Source organism: Lynx canadensis, chromosome B3, assembly GCF_007474595.2.
Source record: "Lynx canadensis isolate LIC74 chromosome B3, mLynCan4.pri.v2, whole genome shotgun sequence".
In the NCBI taxonomy this organism is placed as follows: Eukaryota; Metazoa; Chordata; class Mammalia; order Carnivora; family Felidae; genus Lynx; species Lynx canadensis.
Genome location: NC_044308.2, coordinates 40,149,558 through 40,176,537, shown reverse-complemented (window position 1 = coordinate 40,176,537; position 26,980 = coordinate 40,149,558). Strand labels below are relative to the sequence as shown.

Here is a 26,980-nt window from a genome sequence, read left to right as displayed (position 1 = left end):
ACTCTATGCATCCCTGTGATGTGTTGGAGTAGTAGTGGAAAGCATTGCCGGTAATGAGGTCTTCTGCTCTATTTAAGTGTTTTGCCCATTCTGTTTCATTCTAGATTATAAATTCCCTGGAAGCAGAGACAGAAAATTATTCAATCCCATTCCTCCACTTCCAAACACACACAAATAGCACATTGCTTTAAATTTATAGCTCTTTGTAGATTGGATGAGAAACCATCGGGGTTTGAGTTGTCTGTGGTTTTAATTTCTTAGCAATGTCCAGGATTTCTCACTGCCCAAGACTGGGAACCAAAGGGCAAAAAAATTGGTGGAGGTGGAGCTATCAAGTTGCTAACAAGTCATAAATCACCTCCTATTCATTATAATGTTGAAGGAAATTTCAGTTATAGTATAGACAATATGGTTGCTTTAGCACCATCTAGAGGAAAGTCTAGAAATTTTTTAAATGTTATTTTACAATTTCATATCAGTTCATTTAAATCTAGATGCCACATCCTTCCTGTCTTCCTGTTTTACTAAATATATTATGGTAAGGTATAGTTCACTCAGCTCTTCAACCGAACTTTACTCTGTCTTTACCCATTGCTACCTGATAGCATGTTATTATGTGTGTGTGTGTGTTTATCTGTTCCAGCTGGATTGTAAGATACATGAAGATAGGATAGGGACCATGGCTTCTATTTTCTGTGTATCTCCATAGCTCCTAACTGCTGATAGGAACTCATTAGATGTTATTATTAAATGATAGATATAGACATTACAAATAACCTATGGGTTAGATACAACAGTACAGATGATTCTTAACAACATAGTACCAAGTGGAAAAAAAAACAGAATGAAGTCTATAATATAGTCCTATATATGTAAAATACATGAAATCAAAACAGTAGTATACATTTTATATGAATATATACAAAAGTTTGTACATTAAACATAGAGAATGGCTATTGGGAAGAAGGGGCATGGGAACTGTGTAAAGGAGTCAAGTAATTAACAAAAAGAGGCTGAAAACCATAACCTTCGTTCTTAACCATATTTATTTATTTATTTTTTTTTTTTTAATTTTTTTTTTTCAACGTTTATTTATTTTTGGGACAGAGAGAGACAGAGCGTGAACGGGGGAGGGGCAGAGAGAGAGGGAGACACAGAATCGGAAACAGGTTCCAGGCTCCGAGCCATCAGCCCAGAGCCTGACGCGGGGCTCGAACTCCCGGACCGCGAGATCGTGACCTGGCTGAAGTCGGACGCTTAACCGACTGCGCCACCCAGGCGCCCCTACCATATTTAGAAAGCAGTGGATGCGCAACAGTTGTTGGGGGAAGGTAAATTAAGCAAACCAGCACACAAATTAAAAGTTTTTATCTTATTTTCTATCTATAAGTTAATGCATTAGTGCACCAAACAATTAACAAGTATTTTTAGCATCAAGCATTCAGCTGACTTTTTTTAAACTTTTTTTTTTAATGTTTATTTATTTTGAGAGAGAGAGAGAGAGAGAACATGTACACACACATGCCTAAGCAGGGGAAGGGCAGAGAGAGAGAGGGAATCTCAAGCAGGCTCCATGTTGTCAAGCACAGAGCCCATCATGGGATTTGAACTCATGAACCATGACAAGAGATCATGACCTGAACTGAAATTAAGAGTCAAATGCTTAACTGACTGAGCTGTCTAGGTGCCCCTAGATGGACTTCAAGGCTTTTTTTCCTACTCTCTGAAATAGCCTCAACTCATCGTCATCTCCCTCTTCCTTATGTGTGTCATGCTCATCACAGATCCTTTTAAGATTTATGCAATCCTACCTATTCTTCCTTCTCCGATCTACATAGCTCTATGTATGTATGTATGTAGCATATGTAATTTTTTTTATTAACAATTTTTGTATATTCATTTTCCCCCTTCCCCCAAAGAGAGTAAAACTTTAAATTCAGTGAAAATTTTGAATCTCCAGTAGTTCTTGGCATAATGATGGGGTATAATAAGTGATATATATTTGCTAGCTAATTGCATAAAAGCAGTGTATCAGGTAGTTTGATCTGATAGTGATTTACCAGCTGGACTGACAGAAAGCATTAAAGCCTGCAGTTAGGGACACAATTCAGAGGCTGTTAGAGTAGTCTACAGGTGAGTTAATAAGGACTTGGACTCTGGTGGTTGTAGTGTGGGGATGGAGAGGAAGACATGTGTTCAAAGAGTTCCAAGGCAGAATGACAGCCATGGTGACTGGCTCTTATGCAAATGCCACAGAAAGCCAGCCTGCTTCCTCCTTTTTCAGCCCATGATCCCTCCTGGTTATGTCAAAGTTCCCTGCTTCCTTTACAGTTTGTCAGTTGCCTCTCTTCAGGGTCCAGAATTCTCATAACTTAGGAGAATTCCAGCTGGGAGGCAGATCTCCAGAAGGCAAAATTGACAATAGTGGTAGTACTGGCTGGTCCCCAACTCTATGTCTTCCCAGCTTCCTAGCAGTTTAGTTAACATCTCTATAAAAAGGCAGAAGTAGAGGCACCTCACTGGCTCAGTCGGTAGAACATGTGACTCTTGATCTCAGGGTCATGAGTTCAAGCCCCACATTGGGCATGGAGTTTACTTAAGAAAAAGAAGGCAGAAATAAAACAGTGCCTGGGTTTTATGCCTTAAGTCAGCAGTTCTAATACTTTTTGGATTCAAGACTCCTTTCACCCTTAAAAAATTATTAAGGGGTACCTGGCTGGCTCAGTCAGAAGAGCATGTGACTCTTGATCTTGGGTCATGAGTTTGAATCCCCCAGTTAGGTGAAGAGATTACTAAATAAATAGACAGATATGAAGGACTTTTAAGAGCTTTTGTTTGTATCTATTGATATTATATCTCTTGATATTTATCATAGAAGGAATCTAAAACTGAGGAACTGTTTATGTATTTATTAACCCATTTAAAAACAGTAAAAAACCTATTACATGCTAACATATGTTTATGAAAAATACAGTTTCTAAAACAAAAATATTTAGTAGGAAGAGTAGCTTTGTTTTACATTTTACAAATGTTTTATTTATTTTTAAATGTTTCTTTTTGAGAGAGAGTGTGAGTGGTGGAGGGGCAGAGAAGGGGAGAAAGAGAGTCCCAAACAGGCTCTGTGCTGTCAACCCAGAACTCAATGTGGGACTCAATCCCACAAACTGTGAGATCATGACCTGAACTGAAATCAAGAGTTGGATACTTATCCAACTGAGCTAGCCAGGCACCCCAACACTTTTACAAATGTTTTAAATGTATGGCCTAATAGAAGACAAGCTGGATTTTCACCTATGCTTCTATATTGATTTGTTGAAATACCACATGCCATGCAACCTCTGAAAAACTCTTTTTTAAAAAATATTTTTTAATGTTTATTTTCAAGAGAGAGTGTGAGTAGGGGAGGGGCAGAGAGAGAGGGAGACACAGAATCTGAAATAGGCTCCAGGCTCTGAGCTGTCAGCACAGAGCCCAACACGGGGCTCGAACCCGTGAGCCGCACTGAAGTTGGATGTTTAACCAACTGAGCCACCCAGGCACCCCTGCCTTTGCAAAACTCTTTAATAAATTCAGGAGGATATGAAAATAAAAAGACAACTTTGTCTTAGTATTTTATGAAAACAGTTTTGACTTTGCAGATCCCTTGAAGCTATCTTTGGGACTTCCAGGGATCCCTGAACTAGACTTTGAGAACCACTGCCTTAAGCAATGCTTTTTGGTTTCTCTCTCTAGGAGAGGATTAAAGATGTATGTTTCGGGGCACCTGGGTCGCTCAGTGGGTTAAGCTTCCGACTTCAGCTCAGGTCATGATCTCACGGTGAGTTTGAGCCCCGCATCAGGCTCTGTGCTGACAGCTCAGAGCTTGGATCCCACTTCAGATTCTGTGTCTCCCTCTCTCTCTGCCCCTCCCCCACTAGCGCGTGCGCGCACGTGCTCTCTCTCTCTCTCTCTCTCAAAAAGAAAATAAACATTTAAAAAAAAAAAAGATGTAGGTTTCATTTTCTAGTCATGTCTGGGCATTCTTGGCACCTGTACTAAAATCCTCATTGCCTATTGGTAGAAATAACAAACTTAAAAGAGGAATAAAAACAAATCTTCAATCTTAAATTATTTATTGGACATTGACCACACACACACACACACACACACACTCACTCACTCTGCATCTAAAAGCTCACTGACAAACTAGTTGTAGGGAGTTGCCAGAAATGGTTGTCTGACTGATTCCTTGGTCTACTAGCTATAGAATTTTTCCCCATGAACTTTGTTTTTTAATGTTGCTGTTTGTTTTTAAAGATTTTTTATTTTTAGCTATCTGCACACCCAGCTTGGGGCTCAAACTCACAACCCCAAGATCAAGAGTCGCACTCTATACTGACTAAGCCAGCCAGGCACCCTACCCCATGAACATTGAATTCCAAATATAACAGACTCTTAAGAGAATCATGGCATTAATGGATATCGAATGTATGTGGCCATGAAGTCAAATAAGAAGACCTATAGGGCCTGATGATTGAGCTGTTATCAGTGTTGATTCCCAGATTTCCTCTAGAATAGATTACAAGAAGGAAGTTGGATGTGATACAGAAGTTGGTGATAAGGAAACAACTGCTACTGTAAAAGGTAGACCTAATAATGATAAGAAAAAGTGCTGACAACCAGAGAGGAGACTGAAAAGCCAAACACAAAAATTCAACAAAGCAGTTTGGTCACAATTAATAGAGAGCCATTAATCCTTAATAATCCAGTAACCTTTTTTTTTTTTTTTTTTAATAAACTCAACCCCCACTGTGGAGTTCAAACTCATGACCCCAAGATTGAGAGTCTTATGTTCCACCAACGGAGCCAGCCAGGCATCCCTCTCTTGGAACCTTTAAAGGGACGTCTCTTTCACACCATAAGATTATTATATCTAGGATAATTCCCTGGGTCAAGAAAGAAATTAACACATCTTCTTGTATATGGAGAGTCCTCAGTTTATGAATGGCTTGTGTTCCAGAGTTAATCTTCAAAACATTTTTATCTGTTCAACAAATAACTTTTGAGTGCCTAATGTCAATAAAAGTATGCCAGCTCTGATTTATAGTTTTGTTTCAGTGAGAGAATGTATGCTGAGGCCAAAGTCTGGGCCTATATAGTGTTTCCCTTTGGCTTCTATCATTTGCCCTGCAAGGAGTTAGTCTGCAAACTATGGCCCCGGTGCCAAATCCAGGTGGCTGCCTGTTTGTGTCCCTCAACCCCTGACCTCCATGAGCTGGCCCACCCTCATCTCCCTGACTTCATCTGTTTCACTCCGCTAGAGCCTCATATCCATTTTGCTGTTCCTTAAAACATGGCAGGCACATTCCCATTATGGGGTCCGCATTTTCCTCTGCCTAAAGTGTTCTTCATTCTAACTTCCACACAGCTCACTCTCTCACCTTTGTCAGGGATCTCAGCTTGAACATTCCCTTCTCAATAAGGCTTTTCTTGACCACCTTTATAAAATAACAATATCCTCAACCCTCACATTCTCTTTTCCTCTGCTTCTGCTTTATTTTCCTTCATAGGGTTTACCACTAACATACATTTACTTGTTCATTTATTTATTATCTGTCTCCCATCATTTGAATAAGTTGCATAAGAGCAAGGGCTGATTAGTTTTAAGCGTTGTTACATCCCATCACTTTAGAACAGTGACTGGCCCAGAGTAGGTGTTCTTTTGTTAAATGAACAAATGATGAGAAAGAGAGAAAGAGATAAGTGCATGCTAACCTTTATCCAGAGTGTAGTTGTCAACATCAGTCAGGATTGAAAATTGAGATTGAAATAAGATTTAAAAGCAATGTATATACAAATGCTAATGTTTCCATTTGAAAACTCAAGCCTATTGGAGTAACATGTGACCTCTTCCCTCTTCCTTTTCCCTTTTTCATTCACTTATGTTGAGGACAAGCAGCCAGCCTTATTAACCTTTCTTCTTTAGTAGGTAGGCCAATGAATTCCACAAAGTAGGCTTTTAATAGATATTTGCTCCCAGCCCAGGAATGGACCTTGGTATCTTTGTAGCTGTTTTTTGTAACTTCAGTACTTAGCATAATGCCTGGCAAATAATAGAGGCTCAGTAAATATTTGCTCCAGGAAGTAATCAGTAAGTTAAGTGAATTGTCTACTCAGGGTAAGACAGTGCTAGGTTATCTAGTGTAAAGTAACAAATTACCCCCAAAGCATAGCTGTCCAAAACAATAAATATTATCTCATATAGTTTCTTTGGATCAAGAGTTCAGGAATGGCTTAGGTGGCTGGTTCTGTCTCAGGGTCTCATGAGGTTGCAAGCCAGATGTCACCTGGGGCTGCCATTATCTGAAAGCTTATCTAACCAATCCTGGAGGATCTCCTTCCAAGTTGACTCACTCACATGGCTGTTAGCAGGAGGCTTCAGTTTCTAGTCTCATCGACCTCTCCATAGGGTGGCCTGCTTGAGTGTCCTCACATCACAGCAGCTGGCTTCCCAAGAGAAGTAATCCAAGAGAAAAAGCAAAGAGGAGCCCACGATCCCTTTTATCACCTAGTGTAGGTTGTACATTGCTTCCACCACATTCCGTTTATTAGAACTAAGTTGCTAAGTACAACCCACACAACGTGAGGGGAATTAGGCCTCCCTTGAAGGGAGGAATATCAAGAATTTGTGGACATATTTTAAGACTGCCATAATCACTCTGATACTCTGAATTGGGTAAAGAGAAATTGGCCATTTAGAGGAAATGAGACAAAGTTGCAGAGACAGTGTCTATCCTGCCACTCATATGCCCTTTTCAAGTCCAGTATTGCCTGCACATTTGCCTAAAAGGAAAAATTGTAAGACATCTTTGAAATACTCCTCTACCAAAATTAGTAACTATTTATTTTTTTAATACATAATACATACATAGGCAAAATTCAAAGGTAAATGACTATACAGTGAAAAACAAGTTTCCTTTATCGGAATCCCAGCCACCCAGTTTCTCTCCCTGGAGAATAATACTGCTATTTCCAGACACCTTCTACGCACTTATAAATACAAATTTATGTATTTTTTTTCCCACACAAATGGTAACCTACTGTGGTTACTGTTCTATAAAACGTGTTTCTTTTAATTTTTTTTAATGTTTGTTTGAAAGAAAGAGAGCACAAGCATGAGAGGGGCAGAGAGAAAGGGAGACACAGAATCTGAAGCAGGTTCCAGACTCTGAGCTGTTAGCACAGAGCCCAACATGGGGCTCGAACGCACAAACCGTGAGATCATGACTTGAGCTGAAGTCAGATGCTCAACTGACTGAGCCACCCAGGCACCCCCAAAAAACTGTTTCTTTTTTACTCAGCCTGTATATCTCAGAATTTGTTCCATAGCAGTTTATTTCTAGTTGCTTATTAGTTCCAGTTCTTTTTAGCAGCTACATAGTATTCTGTTATGTGGATGTACGAAAATGTATTTAATTGTTCCCTTATTGAAGGGCATTTAGTTCCCATCTTTTGCTGTTAAACACTGCTGCAGCAAATACCTTGTTTTACACTGAGAACATTTTACACTGAGAATATTTATAGGTAAACACCTGCAATCTTGACTGCAGGATTTGTTGGGTCAAAGAGTATGTGCTTTTTAAGAAAGGTAATGCCAGATTGCCACCAGAGGTTGAACCAACTATATATGCCCATTAGCAGTGTATGAGTGTGGCCACTTCCCTTTCTAGGCATATTAACAGTAGAAAAAGTTTAAAGATTTGACAATTTAACTATCTCTTTATATTTATATTTCTTTAAAATTGCTGGAAAAATTGTGGAGCAATATTGGCAATAAACAAAGCATTACATACTTTATTTATTTATTTTGAAAGAAAGGGAGAGAGAACAAGCAGGGCCAGAGAGAAGGAGAGACAGATTCCCAAGCAGGCTCTGCACCATCAGTGCAGTGCCTGACACGGGGCTCAAACTCTCAAAGCATGAGATCATAACCTGGGTCAAGAGCAAGAAGTCAGACACTTAACCGACTGAGCCACCCAGGAGCCCCTACATTATTTACACTTTGTGCCTGACACAATCCCCTGGCACATGTTGATGCCTAATAATTATTGGTTGATTCATCTCAGGGGAGGTGGACTTTGTTTGTGGAAGTTTAGTAATTGAGTTGGTCACTACATTTCAGAGAAATTTTAACTCTTGGCTAAAGGAGAATGCTACTGAGAACCCACTGCCTGCTGTAGATCACTTTAATATCTTATTGAAGTATAACATAAATAAAATGCACAAGTGTTAAGTACATTGTTTGATGAATTTTTACATATGTATATAACTTGGTGACCACTACTTAGATCCATAATTAGAACATTATCAGTATCATGCCCTCTCCAGTCAGAACCACCCTAAAAGGTAGCCACCATTCTGATTTTTATCATAGATGAATTTGCCTATTTTGAAATGTGATCTCATGGTATGAACTCATTTGTCTGACTTATTTCACTCAACATTAGGTCTGTGAGATTTATGTGTGCTATAGTGTGTAACAATTGTTGATTCTTCAGTGCTCTGTAGTATTACATTGTGAATATACCATCATTTATTTATCCATTCTATCCTTTATGGACATTTGAGTTGCTTTCCTTTGGGGGCTACTATGAAGGAAGGTGCTATAAAGATTCTTTTACATGTCTTTTGTTGGATATAAGCTCTTTTTTTCCCCCCCGAGAGAGAGAGAGAGAGAGAGGGACAGAGCATGAGCAGGGGAAGGGCAGAGAGAGAGAGGGAGACACAGAATCCAAAGCAGGCTCCAGTCTCTGAGCTGTCAGCACAGAGCCTGACACGGGGCTTGAACTCATGAAGTGTGAGATCATGACCTGAGCTGAGATTGGACATTTAACCGACTGAGCCACTCAGGGGCCCTGATATAAGCTCTTATTTTTAAGACTTGCTGGGTCATATGGTAGATGTATGATCAGCTTTTGGGGATCTGCTTATAAATACATGAGTTTTGGTAGAAATAAAATAGTTCTTCAGAGTGCCTTTTTTTTTTTTTTTTTTACAGAGAGCACACAAGCAGGGAGAGGGGCAGAAGGAGAGGGAGAGAGAGAACCTTAAGCAGGTTCCACATCCAGTGCAGAGCCCGATGCAGGGCTCAATCCCACAAACCGTGGGATGCTTAACCAACCGAGCCACCCATGCACCCCAGTTTTCCAGAGGGTTTTTGACAGTTTATACTCCTACTTAGGTAAAAAAATTTTCCAACAGGTAAATAGTGTCTAAAATGACATGCCTTATACTTCATGCCTTATATTTTCTTTAGCTTAAGTCCCTTTGATCATTGTTAAAATTCCATGGGAAATAGCATTTTATCACTCATTTATACTTTTTAGTGCTTGTGTTTCACAGCATTTCATAGAATCACAGAATTTTAGAGTTGGAAGGGGGCTTGAAGTTCATCTAGTCCAACTCTTTCATTTTACAGATGAGGAAACTGAAACCCAGGAAGATAAAATAGCTTAACCAGAGTTATACTACTACTTATTGCCTCAGTTGGGTGAAGTAGATGTTTACTCAACCCACAAAATAAACCATTATTCAAACACTAATAAGACTCCTTAGGGAAGCCTCGATGGCTCAGTTGGAGGAACACACGACTTGATCTCAGGGCCATGAGTTCAATCCCCACGTTGGGTGTAAACATTACTTAAATAAAACTTAAAAAAAAAAAAAAAAGCCTCAGTGGCTGTCGGTTAAGCGTCTGACTTCGGCCAGGTCATGATCTCATGGTTCATGAGTTCAAGCTCCGCATCAGGCTCTGTGCTGACAGCTTGGAGCCTGCTTCGGATTCTGTGTCTCCCTCTCTCTCTGCCCCTTCCCCACTCGTGCTCTATCTCCCTCTCAAAAAATGAATAAACATTTTTAAAAAAATTTTTTAATTAAAGAAAATGTTTTTAAAAAACAAAGCAAAAACTCCTTAGCTCCAGTATGTATAAGGATGGAACTACTTGGTTTTTTTCCCTTGAACAGAGTGTTTCTGTAGAGAAGTAAGAAACATTTATTCATTCAGTAAATGTTAACTGAGCACCTGCTATTTGCCATATATGCTCTTTTTTTAAGTTTATTTATTTATTTTGAGAGAGAGAGAGACGGGGGAGTGACAGAGGGAGAGAGAGAATTCCAAGCAGGCTCTTCACTGACAGTGCAGAGCCTGACACAGGGCTGAAACTCACAAACCATGAGATTATGATCTGAACCAAGATCAAGAGTCAGACCCTTAACCTACTTGAGCCACCCAGGCGCACCTGCTGTATATGCTTCTAGTAGTTACAGGAGTGAAGAAAACTGACAAAAATCCTTGCCTTCACAGAGCTTCTATTCTAATAGGACTGAACAGACACTAAACAAGATAAATAAATAGAATTTCTTCTATGTTACATATGGGTAAATATTTTGGAGCAAGAGAGAATAAGTAGGAAAGGGAATTAGGGAGTATGTAAGTGAGGGGGTAGGAATTAGGGATGGCCTCACTGAGATGACTTTTGAGCAAAGATTGGAAAGAAGTAAAAGGAGAGGAGGTTTTAAAAATACAGGGGATGAAGGGTAGAATGTTATAGGTAAATTGTATGGCTAGTTTGGAGGCCCTGAGATGGGAACATCCCTGTTGTTTTCAAGGAACAAGTAGGTCACTGTGCTAGAGCAGAAGAGAATGATGGGATACAACTTGGGTTTTAACAGATCTCTCTGGTTCCTGTGTTGAGAATAGGTCAGAGAGGGAGAAGAACGGAAGTGAGTTAGGAAGCTGTTGCTATAACTTAAGGAGTGCTTGGAGCAGAAGTGGAGGTTGTCAGATATGGTCAAAATCTGCGTGTATTTTGAAGGTTGAGCCAACAAGATTTACTGACTGTAAGTTGTGGGGCATGAGAGAGGAATCAAGTAAAACTTCCAAGGTTTTTGACCTAAGCACCTGAAAGGATGGAGATGCCATTACCTGAACTAGGGAAAATTCACAGCAAGTTGGTTGGGGACAGGGGCTCAAGGGCAGAGTGGATATAAGCTCAGTTTGGGTGATGTTAGGCTTGAGATCTCTATGTAGATATCATATGGAAATGTCAGATTTTCAATTAGATACATGAATCTGGAGTCCAGGGAACAGGTTGCGCTGAACAGAGAAGTTTGAGAGTCATTAGTTAGAGATGAAGAAGAACAAAAGGTACTGAGAAGGAGTGACCAGAAAGGTAAGAGGGAGACCTAGAGAGTGTGGTGTCCTTGTCCTGGAAGCCAAGTGGAGGAAGTGTTTCAGAGAGTGGTCACCTGAGCCTGGAGATACTAGATCCCTGAGAGAAAGAAGGTGCTAGCAGAAGTGGTAAAAATGAGGGGCCTGGAGGTATCCCACTATTGTGCTTGGATCAGTCTTGGCTGCACAACTGTTTTGAGGCTTTGAATTGTCCTCTGAAACAAAGCAGTGCTGCTTTGGGATTGAGTTTTTTCTTAACACTACACTCTTGACACTTGGGGGAACCTGTCTGCTACCTCATACTTAAGTCATTTTCCCTTTACTTTGCTCCAGTATTGATGACCTGTAAGAAGGGAGAATACTCAGCACTCGAAAATTCAATGTTTAATGAGATTATGTCTCTGGGACCCTTGGTAAATATGAAAATAACCACCCCAGAGAACAAAGCAGTATTTATTATTACTAATTTTAGCATTATTATCTTCAAATATGCCAAGCTTTTCCTTATTTTGTGAACACTGGTTTAAAATAGGAAGCTTTCAGGAGCACCTGGCTGGCTCAGTTTGTGAAGCATATGACTCTTGACCTCAGGGTTGTGAGTTCAAGCCCCATGTGGGGTATAGAGATTACTTAAAAAGAAAAAAAAAAAAAAAGACTAAATAAAGTAATGATCTTGTTTCTTTAAAAAAAAAAAGTGTTTCTAAAATGAAAACCAGTTTTTCTCTTTAGCCTACTTGCTGCCCTAATAGAGAAACTAAGTCTGTTAAGTGTTATTTTCTGCTTTTCCTTCCTGTCCTCTTATTTCTTCCAGCTGTCTCAACTCAGAACCTTGTAGGAAGAGAGTTACACTTCAGAAAAATGTGTTTGCTTTGACATTTAAACAAGCCTCCATTTTGTTTTTCCATATTAGAATTTTTCCACTTCCCCTCTCCTGTTTCCAGCCCTCTGTCTGACCTGTCTTCTTTTCAGCTCATTCATTATTGCTAAGGTTTGCAGATTATACCAGAGGAAGAAGACAGATTTATAAACATGTGTTCCTGCCCAGCTGTTTCAAGAGTAGGAATAACATTCATCTTCTAATTGTATGTCTGCTCTCTATATACAGCTGTGCTCATCTGCCCTTATTAATGAGGTGCCTATCTCTAAGCCTTACATTGTCTAGAAATAAATGGACTCTTTTCCTATTCAAATTGGTAATGCAGTAATCAGAGCAACCCATCACTAGAAGGAGACATCCATTTGAATTCACTTTGCTAATGGCCAGAGAGAATTTAGCCTAATTGCTTTCTTAGGAGGTTTGCCATTTCCCTTAAGATGCCAGAGCCCTTGGAAAGAAATAGAAATTCTGTCCTTTTCCTCTCTGAATGCCCCCCTGCAATCCTGTATGTGTCTTTTGTTTAAGATGAAGATAAAGGGACATTTTAAGGAAATTATGTAAAAAGAATCAAAATCCATTACAGATAGCTGTGTAATGCCTTGACCACTAATAAATAATGAGATCTTTGATAAATTACTTAACTTTGGGGTGCCTGGGTGGCTCAGTCAGTTAAGTGTCTGACTTGATTTTGGCTCACATCATGATCTCATGGTTCTTAGGATCGAGTCCTGTATCAGGCTCTGTGCTGACAATGTGGAGCCTACCTGGGATTCTCTCTCTTCCTCTCTCTCTGCCCCTCGCCTGCGTGCTCCCTCATGCTCTCTCTCTCAAAATAAGTAAATGAACTTAAAAAAAAAAATACTACTTTTCTGGGCTCTCATTTCCTTGTTTGCAAAGTAGCTATAATAATCCCTATATTGCCAGGATTATTGGAAGGATTGTGCTTTCTCTCTGTTGCCTGCCTCGTTCAAAAAGTGAACAAGGCTGTGAATATTTGATAAGATAATGAGTATGAAAACACCTAGCACATAATAGATGTGCAATAAATGTTTGAATTAGAATTGGTTAAACCAAAATTCTTTCCTACCCTGATTTCATTAGTGAAACTTTCTAGTAGGGCAATCCTTTTTTTTTTTTTTTTTCCTTTTCCTTCTTCTAACTCCCTTGTCTGATCTGTTTTTATGATCAAGCATCCTAAAATCAGATTTGAAAGAAAACAGGGACTAAATAAGACCTTATTTAAAGCCATGCTCAAGAGTTTAGGGCTCAAGTATTGATGCTCTATGGTTTTGTCTAAAGCACTCTCTTTGAATTATTGAAAGGCTATGTGGCTAGTTATATAATAACTAGTTTAATAATCTTATTATTTATTTGTTTTAATCCTAGAGTATTGATTAAAAGTCTGAGAGTCATAGAGGTTAAGTGACTTGTTCAAGATAGTACTGTAACAGAGTGAGGATATGGACTGAGGCTTTCTGATTCCAAGTCCATTGATCTTTAGACAGCATTCCACATAAAAGAAGAAAATGAATATAGGTGAATTACTACAGATAGGCCCTGGGAGTGCTAGATGAAATAATATTTTATGAGTATATGACCAAAGACAAAAGGCCGCTTCTACAGTCCCCAGACTTATTCTGCAGCTGTATTACATAGAAAATGTGGATTGGGACTTCCCTTTTTTTTTTTCTTTTTTTAAGATTTTATTTTTAAGTAAACTCTGTACCCAATATGGGGTTCAAACTCATAACCCTGAGATCAAGCTTCATGCTCTTCTGACTGAACCAGCAAGGCACCCCTGTGCTCTGGGATTTCCAATCAAGGCGATTTACTATGTTCACACTTTTGATATATCCCTTGTGTTCCAGACATATAGCAAGAAGTAAAATATATAAAGTGAAAACCAACATATTTGGGCTCAAAAACAACAACAAAAACAGAAGAGATTCAAGTCACTGGGTAAAGCTGAAACTTTGGGCCTGGGGCCTCCAGATTGAGGAACAGAGAATGGTGTCTGAGAGACAAGTTTTTCAGCAAGAACTAGATACTAAAATGCCCCATAAAGAGATAGAACTTGAAGCCAGGGGAGTGAGATGCCAAACCCCAACCAGCCTCATGAAAGGAGGCTTTAAAAAGTTAATTGAGTGGGGGAGGAAAGAAGCCTAAGGAGTTGTGAAGAAGTATGGCAAACTGCCTGCTGGTTCAGTGATTAGAACTATGATATCCTAAATTTCTTCTAATGGCACAAGCCATTAAAAGACCTGTTCAGACTAGGTCTTTAGGGGACTAGATGGAAGAAATTGCAAACTTTTAAACAGAGAAGAGAGGTAATTAGTAACAAAAACATCCCACTTAAAAAGAGTCTGCAAAGTATAATTTTATATAATAAAAATCTAATGCTAAGAAAGATAACAAACAGAAATTAACCAGGACTTCAACTTTGGGAGATGGAGTAGACATACTTTTCCTTATTTCTCCCACTAAATACAACTAAAAACCCTATACATTATATATAAAACAAATATAACAAGGTTGTGAAGGTGGGGAGAAGAAGCAGACTGTCTGGGGACCTCAAGTCCTGAGGAACAACATGGTGGTAAATTCCCTGGGTTTTCTTTTTGCCTTGTATATCCTCAGCATGGAGGCAAACATTATATTTAATGATGAAAGACTGAATGCTTACCCCAGTAAGAACAGGAACAAAGCAAGGATGTCTGCTGTCAGTACCCTTATTCAACATAGTGTTGGAAGTTCTAGCTAGTGCAATAAGGCAGGAAAAGGAAATAAAAGGTATACAGATCAGAAAGGAAGACATACAAGTGTACTTGTTTACAAATTACATAGTTGTCTAAATAGAAAATCTCAGTGAGTATACAAAAAGTCTTAGAACTAATGAATGAGTTTAACTAGGTTGTAGAATATAGGATAAACAAAAAATCAATTCTGTGTCTACTTATATACTAGCTATAAACACATGAACACAAATTAAAAATACAATACCAATTACAATAGCTCAGAAAAGTGAAATCCTTAGATGTAAATCTAACAACATATCTCCAGGATTTGTATGCTGAAACTGTACAATGCTGATGAAAGAAATCAAAGAAGATCTAAATAAATGGGGAGTACATAGTAGAGATGTCAGTTTTCCCCAGATTGATACACAGATTTAATGTAATTCCTGTCAAAATTCCAGCAAGATATTTTGTATAGACAAGATAATTCTAAAATTTATATGGGAAAGCCAGACAAACTAAAATAAGCTAAAACAGTTTTGAAAAAGAAGGAAAAAGTGGGAGGAATCAGACTGCCTGATCTCAAGATTCATAGCCACAGTAATCAAGACTGATACTGGCAGAGGGATAGACACAGACCAATGGAACAGAACAGAGAGCCCAGAATAGATACATAAATATACCCAGCTGATTTTGGCAAAGGTGCAAAAGCAGTTCTTGGGATGTGAAAGATAACCTTTTCAACAACTGATGTTGGAACAAGTGGACATCATGGGCCAAAACAAAGGAAGAGAATCTTACACAAAAACTAACTCTAAATGGATCAAGGACTTAAACAGAAAAACCTAGAAGAAAATCTTCAGTAGGCAAAGAGTTCTTAGATTTGACAAAAATACAATCCATAAAAGGGAAAAAGGATAAATTATATCTCATCAAAATTAAAAATGTTTGTTCTTTGAAAGACCCCATTAAGATGTGAAAAGTCAAGCTACAGAATGGATGAAAATACCCAACAAAGGACTAGTATCTAGAATATATAAAGAACTCTCAAAACTCAACAGTAGAAAACAATCCAGTCAGAAAATAGGCTAAAGACATGAACAGACATTTCACCAAAGAGGATAATGCAGATGGCAAATAAGCACATGAAACATGTTCGACATCATTAGTCATTAGAGAAATGCAAATTAAAACTACAATATGATGGGAATGCAAGCTGGTGCAGCCACTCTGGAAAACAGTATGGAGGTTCCTCAAAAAACTAAAAATAGAACTACCCTACCACCCAGCAATTGCACTACCTAGTATTTATCCAAGGGATACAGGTGTGCTGTTTCGAAGGGACACATGCACCCCAATGTTTATAGCAGTACTATCAACAACAGCCAAAGTATGGAAAGAGCCCAAATGCCCATCGATGGATGAATGGATAAAGAAGATGTGGTGTATATATATATATATACAATGGAGTATTACTCAGCAATCAAAAAGAATGAAATCTTGCCATTTGCAAGTATGTGGATAGGACTCACGGGTATTATGCTAAGCGAAATTAGAGAAAGACAAATATCATATGGCTTCACTCATATGAGGACTTTAAGAGACAAAACAGATGAACATAAGGGAAGGGAAACAAAAATAATATAAAAACAGGGGGACAAAACAGAAGAGACTCATAAATATGGAGACCAAACAGAGGGTTACTGGAGGGGGTGTGGGAGGGAAGATGGGCTAAATGGGTAAAGGGCATTAAGGAATCTACTCCTGAAATCATTGTTGCACTATACACCAACTAATTTGGATGTAAATTTAAAAAGTTAAATTAAAAAAAAACCCATTACAATATGAGACACTACTACACAACTGTTAGAATGGCTAAAATTAAAATTTAATGCCAAATACTGGCAAGGATACAATGAAACTGGATCTCTCATGCATTGCTGGTTGAGAATGTAAAAAGGAAAAAGGCACAGCTACTCTGGAAAACAGTTTGGCAGTTTCTTAAAAAAACTAAATATGCAACTACAATATGATCTAGTAATTGCACTCCTGAGTATTTATTTTGGAGAGATGAAAAGTCATGTTCACTGCAAACCTGTACTCAAATGTTTATAGCAGCTTAATTCATAATAGCCAAACACTGGAAACAACCCTGATGTCTTTCACATCCAGCAGATGAATGGTAAAACAAATCGGTCCCTCACTCACCAACAAAAAAGACTGAACTGTTGAGACATGCAACAACTTGGATGAATCTCCAGATAATTATATGCTGGTAAAGGGAGAAAAACAGTCCCAAAGGGTTATATGCTGTATGCTTCCAGAAATGAATAACAGATTAGTAGTTGCCAGGAATTAAGGAGGGATGAGTGTAAGAGGGAAGTGACTGAAGTTGTAAAAGGGCAGTATGAGGTATCCTTGTGTTGATGGACATATTTTGTATCTTCATTGTGTCAATGTCAGATTCTGGTTGAGATATAATACTGCAGTATTTTTTTTTGTAAGACGTTACCAATAGGGGGAAACTGACTAAAGGGTACAATGGGGTTTCTATTATTTCTTACAACTGTATGTGAATGTCTATCTCAAAATATAAAAATTAATTTTAAAATTTTAACCACCAGGAATTGAATGAATGAAATTACTGTATGGTGCAAACATTTACAGAGACTCTGTAAGGAGTCTGGTTAGAATTCCTAAGAAGAAACAGAATAATAATGTCTATTAAAAATAAAATTATGAGGACACCTGGGTGGCTCAGTCGGTTGGGCGTCTGATTCTTGATTTCGGCTCAGGTCATGGTCTCAGAGTTTGTGAGTTTAAGCACTGATGGTGCGGAGCCTGCTTGGGATTCTCTCTCTCCCTTCTCTTTCTGCCCCTACACACTTGCTCTCTCTCTCTCTCTCACTCTCAAAATAAATAAATAAACTTATTTTTTTTTTAATTTTCTTTATGTTTATTTATTTTTGAGAAAGAAAGAGAGCATGATCAGGGGAGGGGCAAAGAGAGAGGGAAATACAGAATCCAAAGCAGGCTCTAGGCTGTCAGCTGTCAGCGCAGAGCCCTCTTGGTATCCTCTGTCTACCTCTCTCTCTCTGCCCCCCTCCCTCACTCTCTCTCTCTCTCTCTCTCAAAAATAAATGAACATTTTTTTTAAAACTATGAACCAAAGAGGGGCGCCTGGGTGGCGCAGTCAGTTAAGCGTCCGACTTCAGCCAGGTCACGATCTCGCGGTCCGTGAGTTCGAGCCCCGCGTCAGGCTCCGGGCTGATGGCTCAGAGCCTGGAGCCTGTTTCCGATTCTGTGTCTCCCTCTCTCTCTGCCCCTCCCCCGTTCATGCTCTGTCTCTCTCTGTCCCAAAAATAAATAAACGTTGAAAAAAAAAATTATAAAAAAAAAATAAATAAATAAAACTATGAACCAAAGAGCTAGAAATTAAGTAATGTCATGTAGATATGAGAAAGTAACCAGTTTAAAATTTTTGAAATGATAAACAGTCTTTGAAATATAATTATATACTATAGCCATTGAAATTCCTTTTAAGTCAATACCTTAGATAAATTCTAGAACAAATTATAAATTGGAAGAATCAAACACAAATCAACTCAAATGGAGAGATAATGGCTTGAGAGGCTCTAACATATCAGATAGGAGTCCTAGGGAATAAAAAAAGATTGAAAGAATGGCAAAGAGACAATAAATGAATAGATAATAGGTGATAATTTTCCTGAACTAGATTCTAATTAGAAACCTAACTGTTGAGGTAGGTTGTACGTTTGAAATATACCAGATAAATAAAAGTAAATGCATCATTTTGGTTAAACATGGTAGATTGAAAGTCCATATTTACCTCCCACTTTCTCCCTTTATAATTCATTCAAATGTCAGTAAAGGAGTTTTGTTTTTAAGATATAACACACAGGTTTCTTTAAAAACAGACCAGGACTACTTGCAAGCAGTTATAATCAGTAGAACTTTGGAAACTAGACAGCAGATGCACAAGTACTGATTTAAGAGACCTGAAAAAACAAAAGCTTGGTTTTTTTAGTTGTTTGTTTTTGTCTGAGGTTGGGAGGAAAGAGAGCTAAGAAATAAGGAGTACCCTTATCATGATGAGTACTGAGTAAGGGATAGATTTGTTGAATCACTATATCGGACACTTGAAACTAATATAACACAGTATGTTAATTATACTAGAATTTAGTTTTACAAATAAGGAAGAGAAACATTTACAGTAATGTGCTGTATTTATTTTTAAAAATCCAGATAGAAGCCGACCTGCACACTTCAAACCTGTGTTGTGTAATTAAATATCTTCAGAGAGATAAGATACTGCATCCATGAAACAAGAGGATGCCTTTTTTAAACTTAAAGCTACAGTAGTAAAAATGGAAATTTCAGTATATAACTTAGAAAATGAAGGAAATCCCTTAGAATATAGACAAAGGAATGGAAGACAGATAAAGAAATGGAAAATAGTGAAAACATAAAAAAGATGATTAATCTAGAAGGTCCAAATTTCTAGAGAAATAGGATTTCCAGTAAGCGAGAATAAGGGACAAATAATTGATAAGAAAGCAGAAAATTAGTAGCAATATAGATTTGAATAACATTATCAGTCATTTATAGAACACCAAAAGCTGCAGAGTATACATTTTAAAATATTCTTTTCAGGTGCTCATGGAATGTTCTTCAAGATAGATCATATTTCAGACTATAAATTAATTCTCAATAAATTTGGAAGGATTGAAATCATAGAGTATGTTCTCTGCCACAAATTATATTAGAAATAAATAACGAAAAGATATCTGGAAAATCCCAGATAGTTGAAACTTTGACAACACTTTTCTAAATAACCCAGGATCAAAAAAGAAATTACTAGGGGCGCCTGGGTGGCTCAATTGGTTAAGTGTCCAACTTCAGCTCAGGTCATGATCTCTCAGTTCGTGAATTCAAGCCCCACAGCAGGCTCTCTGCTGTCAGCATGGAGTCCACTTAGGATCCTCTGTCCCCCTCTCTCTCTGCCCCTCCCTTACTTGCGCACACACTTTCTCTGTCTCAAGAAATAAATAAAAAACATTTTAATAAAAAAAAAAAAAATAGAAATCACCAGGGAGACTAGAAACTGTTTTGACTTGAATGACTCCAGTGGGTTGGCAAACTCATTCCATAAAAGGCCAGGTAGTAAATATTTTGGGCTTTGCAGACTGTACAGCCTCTCTGTTGCATACTCAATCTTGCCTTGTAGTGTGAAATCAGGCATAAATAGTAACTGTGGCTATGTTCCAATAAAACTTTATTCATGGGTAATGATATTTGAATTTCATACGATATCACATAACATAAAATAATAGTATCCTTTTCATTTTTTCTATTACTAAAAATGTAAAAACCAGGCACCTGGGTGGCTCAGTCGGTAAGCATCCAACTTCTGCTCAGGTCGTGATCTTGCAGTCCGTGGGTTCAAGTCCTGAATTGGGCTCTGTGCTGTCATGACAGCTCAGAGCCTGGAGCCTGCTTCAGATTCTGTGTCTCCTCCTCTCTCTGCCCTTTCCCTGCTCTCACTCTCTCGCTCTCTCAAAAAATAAAAACATTAAAAAAATTTTTTTGAGGGGCGCCTGGGTGGCTCAGTCGTTAAGCATCTGACCCTTGATTTCGGCTCAGGTCCTGATCTTATGGTTTGTGAGTTCAAGCCCCTCATCATGCTCCATCTGACAGTGTGGAGCCTGCTTGGAATACTCTCTCTCTGCCCTTTCCCCACGCACTGGCCATCTCCCTCTCTCTAAATAAACTTCTAAAAATAAATTAAGAATACAAAAAAGTTAAGTTTTATACGAAGTTGAATTCCAGATGGATTAAAGATTTAAATCAAAGGGTGCCTGGGTGGCTCAGTCACTTGAGCATCTGACTTCAGCTCAGGTGATGATCTCACAGTTCATGAGTTCCACCCGTGTGTTGGGCTCTCTGCTGTCAGCACAGAGCCTGCTTCAGATCCTTTGTCCCCCTCTCCCTCTGCACCTCCCCTGCATGCATGCTCACTCGCGCTCTCTCTCAAAAATAAATATTTTTTTAAAGATTTAAATATAAAAAATCAAACTATATGGGGCTCCTGGGTGGCTCAGTTGGTTAAGCGACCGACTTTGACTCAGGTCATGATATCACAGTTTGTGGGTTTGAGCACTGCATCAGGCTCTGTGCTGACAGCTCAGAGCCTGGAGCCTGTTTCAGATTCTGTGTCTCCCTCTCTCTCTGCCCCTCCCCCTCTCATGCTGTGTTTCTCTCCGTCTCTCAAAAATAAATAAATGTTAAAAAAATAAAAATTATAAAAGTACTAAAAGAAATCATAAGAAAAACTGTTAATGAAGTGATGAAATGAGGAAAGCCTTTTGGTTTTTTTTTTGGTTTTTTTTTAACGTTTATTTATTTTTGATTTTTTTTTTTTTTTCAGCGTTTATTTATTTTTGAGACAGAGAGAGACAAAGCATGAACGGGGGAGGGGCAGAGAGAAAGGGAGACACAGAATCGGAAGCAGGCTCCAGGCTCTGAGCCATCAGCCCAGAGCCCGACGTGGGGCTCGAACTCACGGACCGCAAGATCGTGACCTGAGCTGAAGTCGGATGCTCAACCGACTGAGCCACCCAGGCGCCCCGAGGAAAGCCTTTTGAAATATGACAAGAAAACTCTGAAGCCATAAAAGATTGATAAATGTAAAAACAAAAGTAAATCATTTCAAGGCATCTGACTGGCTCAGTTGGAAGAGCATGTGACTCTTGATCTCAGGGTCATGAGTTTGAGCCCCACATTGGGTATAGAGATTACTTTAAAAAAAGGTAAATAATTTCTGCATAGCCTTAACCACCATTAGCAAATGACAAACCAGGGGGGAATACCTGATTTGTACAACAGACAAAAGGCTCACTCTGGTGTATTAAGAGTTACAAATAAGAAAAAGACTATATAATTCAGTAGAAAAATGAGGAAAGCTTTATATAAAGAGACAATTCACTAGAAAGGAAATACATTTCATAATGATGTCTTAAAATGAAATGATACACAGACTCATCATAGGAAACATTTCACTGAAACTACATAAAACACCGTTTTTCTCCTGTCAGGTTGGCAAAGATGAACAAGTTTGAGAACACTGTGTTGCCAAAGGAAAAAGACAGCTGGTGTTACCGTGCACTGCTGATGAGTGTATAAATAGGTGAATCTTCTTTGCAATTTGGCAGTGTTTATCAAAAATCCAAATACAGGGGCACCTGGGTGTCTCAGTTGAGTGTCCAACTCTTGATTTCGGCTCAGGTCATGATCCCACAGTTTGATCAGTTCAAGCCCCACGTCGGGCCCTGTGCTGACAGGGAGCCTGCTTGGGAGTCTCTGCCCCTCCCCTGCTCACACTCTGTCTCAAAATAAATATATTTGGATTTTTAAAAATTTATTTAAGTGCTCCATGATTAATTTTACTTACAGGAATTACATCTTAGAGACATACTCGTGTAAGTAAGGTAACGCATTTGTACAGGGTTATTTTTGCATTATTTGTAATAACAAAATAGTGAAACAGCCTAAATGTCTGTCAACAGGGGACTGATTAAATAAACTGTGGCATGATTTGCAATCATTCAAATGCAGCCATTGAAAAGAGTGAAGTAGTTCTATGTGTACTGATAATGATTCAAAAAGTATTTAGATTTCATATATATGAAAAAAGTGTACAGAACATTGTATATTGCTACCATTTGAGGAAGAACATATAAGCATATTTGCTTATAAATGTATATCTCTGGAGGAACACATGGATATCCATGGATATTTCTGAATGGCGGCACCAGAAGGCTGCAAAACAGGGATAGGAGGAAACACTTCATTTATATTGGGATTTGTCTGCTACTGTTTGAATTTTGGAATATGACTATATTATCCACCCCAAAGCATTTTTTAATAATATGAACATGACAGGAGTGTTCATTGTGAAATCATTCCCGAGTGAAATGCTCAAAATACCCTAAATACCCATCGGTAGGAGAATGTGTAAATTATGGTCAAATCATACAGTGTCCTTCATGAGCACAGTTAAAATAAGTTAATTAAGCTTTTCATGTCAACATAGATAAATCTCAGGTTTGTAATGTTATGTGAGAAACTTAAGTTAACTTTACTTAAGTAACTTAAGTTACACCCCAGCATGATCCCATCAATATGCAAAGTTTGAAAATACAGTAAAGAGTGCTTTTTGTAACCATGATGTTTTATACTTTAAAAGAGAAATCTGATGTAAGTATGGCACTAAATCTTATAAATCCATTGAGCTAAGTAGGCAGTTTCCATAATGGTATTTTGGCCCAGTCCTGCTTGTCTCATGGGGACCCAGAGCAACCCTAAATCCTCCTCCAGGAACCAGGATGCTCCTCAAATGAAAAGTATTCCTCTCAGTGGCCAGCAGGGTTTCCCTTGTCTGTATCTGAATCTTCTTGTCTTCCAGGGATGTTGGTGGTAAATGTAACATGGAGGAACAAGACCTATGTAGGCACACTTCTTGACTGCACGCGGCACGATTGGGCACCCCCCAGGTAAGCACTTGACAGCTTTTTGGTGAATATTAGTCTGAACCAGTCTAATCGGTGATCCCTTCTTATCCCTTCTTCCTGTTAGAGTTGGATAGCTTTTAAGACACCTAGCTTTTCAAGACTATGATGGTGTAGAGATGAGGAAGGCACTGCATTCAAGAATAAATCAATTAGGTGTTGGTGGGTTGGGTAGGAATGGGGAGGAGATCCTGTTTAAGCCTTTGGGTGAAATTATTGAATTCTGGCTTCTACCAGTAGTCACCTTGAGACTAAGGCCATCGAGTCCGCCTATGGGTGAACAAACATTTATTGATGATGCTTTTTGATAGCTTTTTCTCAGGAGTTTAACCTCAAGAACATTTGCAGTTTTAAGAACACTGGACTATGTGGGTTTCACAGGGACCTTTCAGGTTGACATCGCAGTGAATGGCACTTTACAGCTTGTTCCCAGTTTGCCAGGGTTTGGGGAACTCAAATGTTGGGGAATGATGTACAGCTAGCATGCAGATAGCACCCTAGGAGCTCACCACTTAACGCAGTTCCCATGGTTTCAAAAGTTCCTTTAACAAGTCATATTCATTGAAAATGATAGTTACCATCTGGACAGTTCTGGAGGCACCTAAACTGGTTTGAAGGTGTTTTTTCTTCTTAACAATATCTTGTTGTGTTTGCCCTTTGCCAAGGTTCTGTGACTCCCCCACCAGTGACTTGGAAATGCGCAACGGCCGGGGTAGAGGTAAACGCATGCGTCCCAACAGTAACACACCTGTCAATGAGACAGCCACTGCCTCTGACAGCAAAGGGACCAGCAGCAGCAGCAAAACCCGAGCAGGAGCCAATAGCAAAGGCCGTCGGGGCAGCCAAAATTCTTCAGAGCATCGCCCACCTGCCAGTAGCACCTCTGAGGATGTCAAGGCCAGCCCTTCCTCAGCTAATAAGCGGAAAAACAAACCGCTTTCAGACATGGAGCTGAATTCCAGCTCAGAGGACTCCAAAGGGAGCAAGCGTGTCCGTACGAATTCCATGGGCTCAGCCACTGGTCCCCTCCCTGGAACCAAGGTTGAACCCACTGTTCTAGACAGAAATTGTCCCTCCCCAGTCCTGATTGACTGTCCCCACCCAAACTGCAACAAAAAGTATAAGCACATCAATGGACTTAAGTACCACCAAGCTCATGCCCACACAGACGATGACAGCAAGCCGGAAGCAGATGGAGACAGTGAATATGGAGAGGAGCCCACCCTCCATGCAGACCTTGGGAGCTGCAATGGTGCATCCGTCTCACAAAAAGGTTCCTTGTCCCCTGCCCGTTCAGCTACCCCCAAAGTTCGGCTCGTAGAGCCCCACAGCCCTTCTCCTTCAAGCAAATTCAGCACAAAAGGCCTCTGTAAGAAAAAGCTTAGTGGGGAAGGGGACACAGACCTTGGGGCCTTATCTAATGATGGCTCTGATGATGGACCCTCAGTAATGGATGAAACAAGCAATGATGCCTTTGATTCTTTAGAAAGGAAGTGTATGGAAAAAGAAAAATGTAAAAAACCCTCTAGTTTGAAGCCTGAAAAGATTCCTTCCAAAAGCTTAAAGTCAGCGCGGCCTATTGCCCCTGCCATCCCTCCACAGCAAATCTACACCTTCCAGACAGCCACCTTCACAGCAGCAAGCCCAGGCTCCTCCTCAGGCTTGACCACCACAGTGGTCCAAGCCATGCCCAACAGCCCCCAACTCAAGCCTATTCAGCCCAAGCCCACTGTGATGGGAGAACCTTTCACAGTCAACCCTGCCTTGACCCCAGCCAAGGACAAGAAAAAGAAAGACAAAAAAAAGAAGGAGTCCTCAAAGGAACTCGAAAGTCCTCTGACCCCTGGGAAGGTGTGTCGAGCAGAAGAAGGCAAAAGCCCGTTCAGGGACTCCTCGGGAGATGGGATGAAAATGGAGGGGCTCCTGAATGGCTCATCAGACCCCCACCAGAGCCGACTGGCTAGCATCAAGGCAGAAGCTGACAAGATCTACAGCTTCACGGACAATGCCCCCAGCCCTTCAATTGGAGGCAGTAGCCGCATAGACAGCACTACTCCTACCCAGCCCCTGACTCCCTTACATGTAGTGACCCAGAACGGAGCCGAAGCCAACTCGGTCAAAACCAACAGCCCTGCATACTCCGACATATCTGATGCTGGGGAGGATGGGGAGGGCAAAGTGGACAGCGTCAAATCAAAGGACCCTGAACAGTTGGTTAAGGAAGGGGCTAAGAAAACTCTTTTTCCCCCTCAACCACAGAGCAAAGACTCACCGTATTATCAAGGCTTTGAGAGTTACTACTCTCCGAGTTATGCACAGTCTAGCCCAGGGGCTCTGAACCCCAGCAGCCAGGCAGGAGTGGAGAGCCAAGCTCTGAAGACAAAAAAGGATGAGGAGCCTGAGAGCATAGAGGGGAAAGTGAAGAACGATGTCTGTGACGAGAAGAAACCAGAGCTGAGCAGTTCCAGTCAGCAGCCTTCCGTCATCCAGCAGCGTCCCAACATGTACATGCAGTCTCTGTACTACAACCAGTATGCCTACGTGCCCCCGTATGGCTACAGCGACCAGAGTTACCACACCCACCTCCTGAGCACTAACACAGCCTACCGGCAGCAATATGAGGAACAGCAGAAACGGCAGAGCTTGGAGCAGCAGCAGCGGGGACTGGACAAGAAGGTGGAGTTGGGCCTGAAGGAGCGGGAGGCGGCACTCAAGGAAGAATGGAAGCAAAAGCCGTCGATCCCCCCAACTCTCACCAAGGCCCCCAGCCTGACAGACCTGGTCAAGTCAGGACCCGGGAAGGCCAAGGAGCCAGGGGCTGACCCTGCCAAATCAGTCATTATTCCCAAGTTAGACGACTCCTCCAAACTGCCCAACCAGGCCCCGGAAGGACTTAAAGTGAAGCTGAGTGAGGCCAGCCACCTAGGCAAGGAGGCCTCTGAGGCTAAGACAGGCGCTGAGTGTGGCCGACAGGCAGAGGTGGATCCAATACTCTGGTACCGACAGGTAACTATTCTGGGAGGAAACCCAAACACTGTTTGATAGTCTTTGTCTCTTTCTCACAAGTCCGGGCTCTCCTTATGTAGGGTGTCAGCAGAATACAGATTGGCGGGAGAAATCTATAATTTTAAAGATTCTTTACCTTTGTAAATCATTTTCATGTTTTTAAAAAGCAAGGTTACGTCAGTAAAAGGTGTTTTTCCCATTTGACAAGAGAGACCAAGGTAAGTTAGCTTGATTTGTGTAGGGTAACTTGTGACTTCACTAGCAGAGCCGCGATTAGAACCCAGGTATCTCAGTTCCTAGTCGGTGTTTCTTCCACTATTTGGTTGTGTGGAATGGTGATCTCTCCATTTTCTAGAGTAAGTTACTACTCAGACTGAGTTACTTTCAAAAAGGTCTTATAGAGGGGTACCTGGCTGGCTCGGTCGGTGGAGCATGCGACTCTTGATTTCAGGGCTGCAAGTTCAAGCCACATTGGGTGTAGAGATTACTTAAATAAATAAAATTTAAAAAGAAAAAAAAAGATTTTATAGGTAAACTTAGAACTGAGAACTCGGTCTCACATCAT

At 40.0% G+C, this 26,980-nt stretch overlaps 1 protein-coding gene across 1 annotated transcript in view; it reads left to right on the top strand.

Annotated features, from left to right (window-relative positions):
* The window catches only part of ZNF609 (zinc finger protein 609), a 208,844-nt gene that overhangs the window by 174,254 nt on the left and 7,610 nt on the right, over positions 1 to 26,980 (top strand). Inside the window, exons 4-5 of the mRNA XM_030317934.1 lie at positions 23,307 to 23,394; positions 24,075 to 26,415. Coding sequence (XP_030173794.1) covers positions 23,307 to 23,394; positions 24,075 to 26,415 — 2,429 coding nt within the window. The remainder of the gene's footprint in view (positions 1 to 23,306; positions 23,395 to 24,074; positions 26,416 to 26,980) is intronic.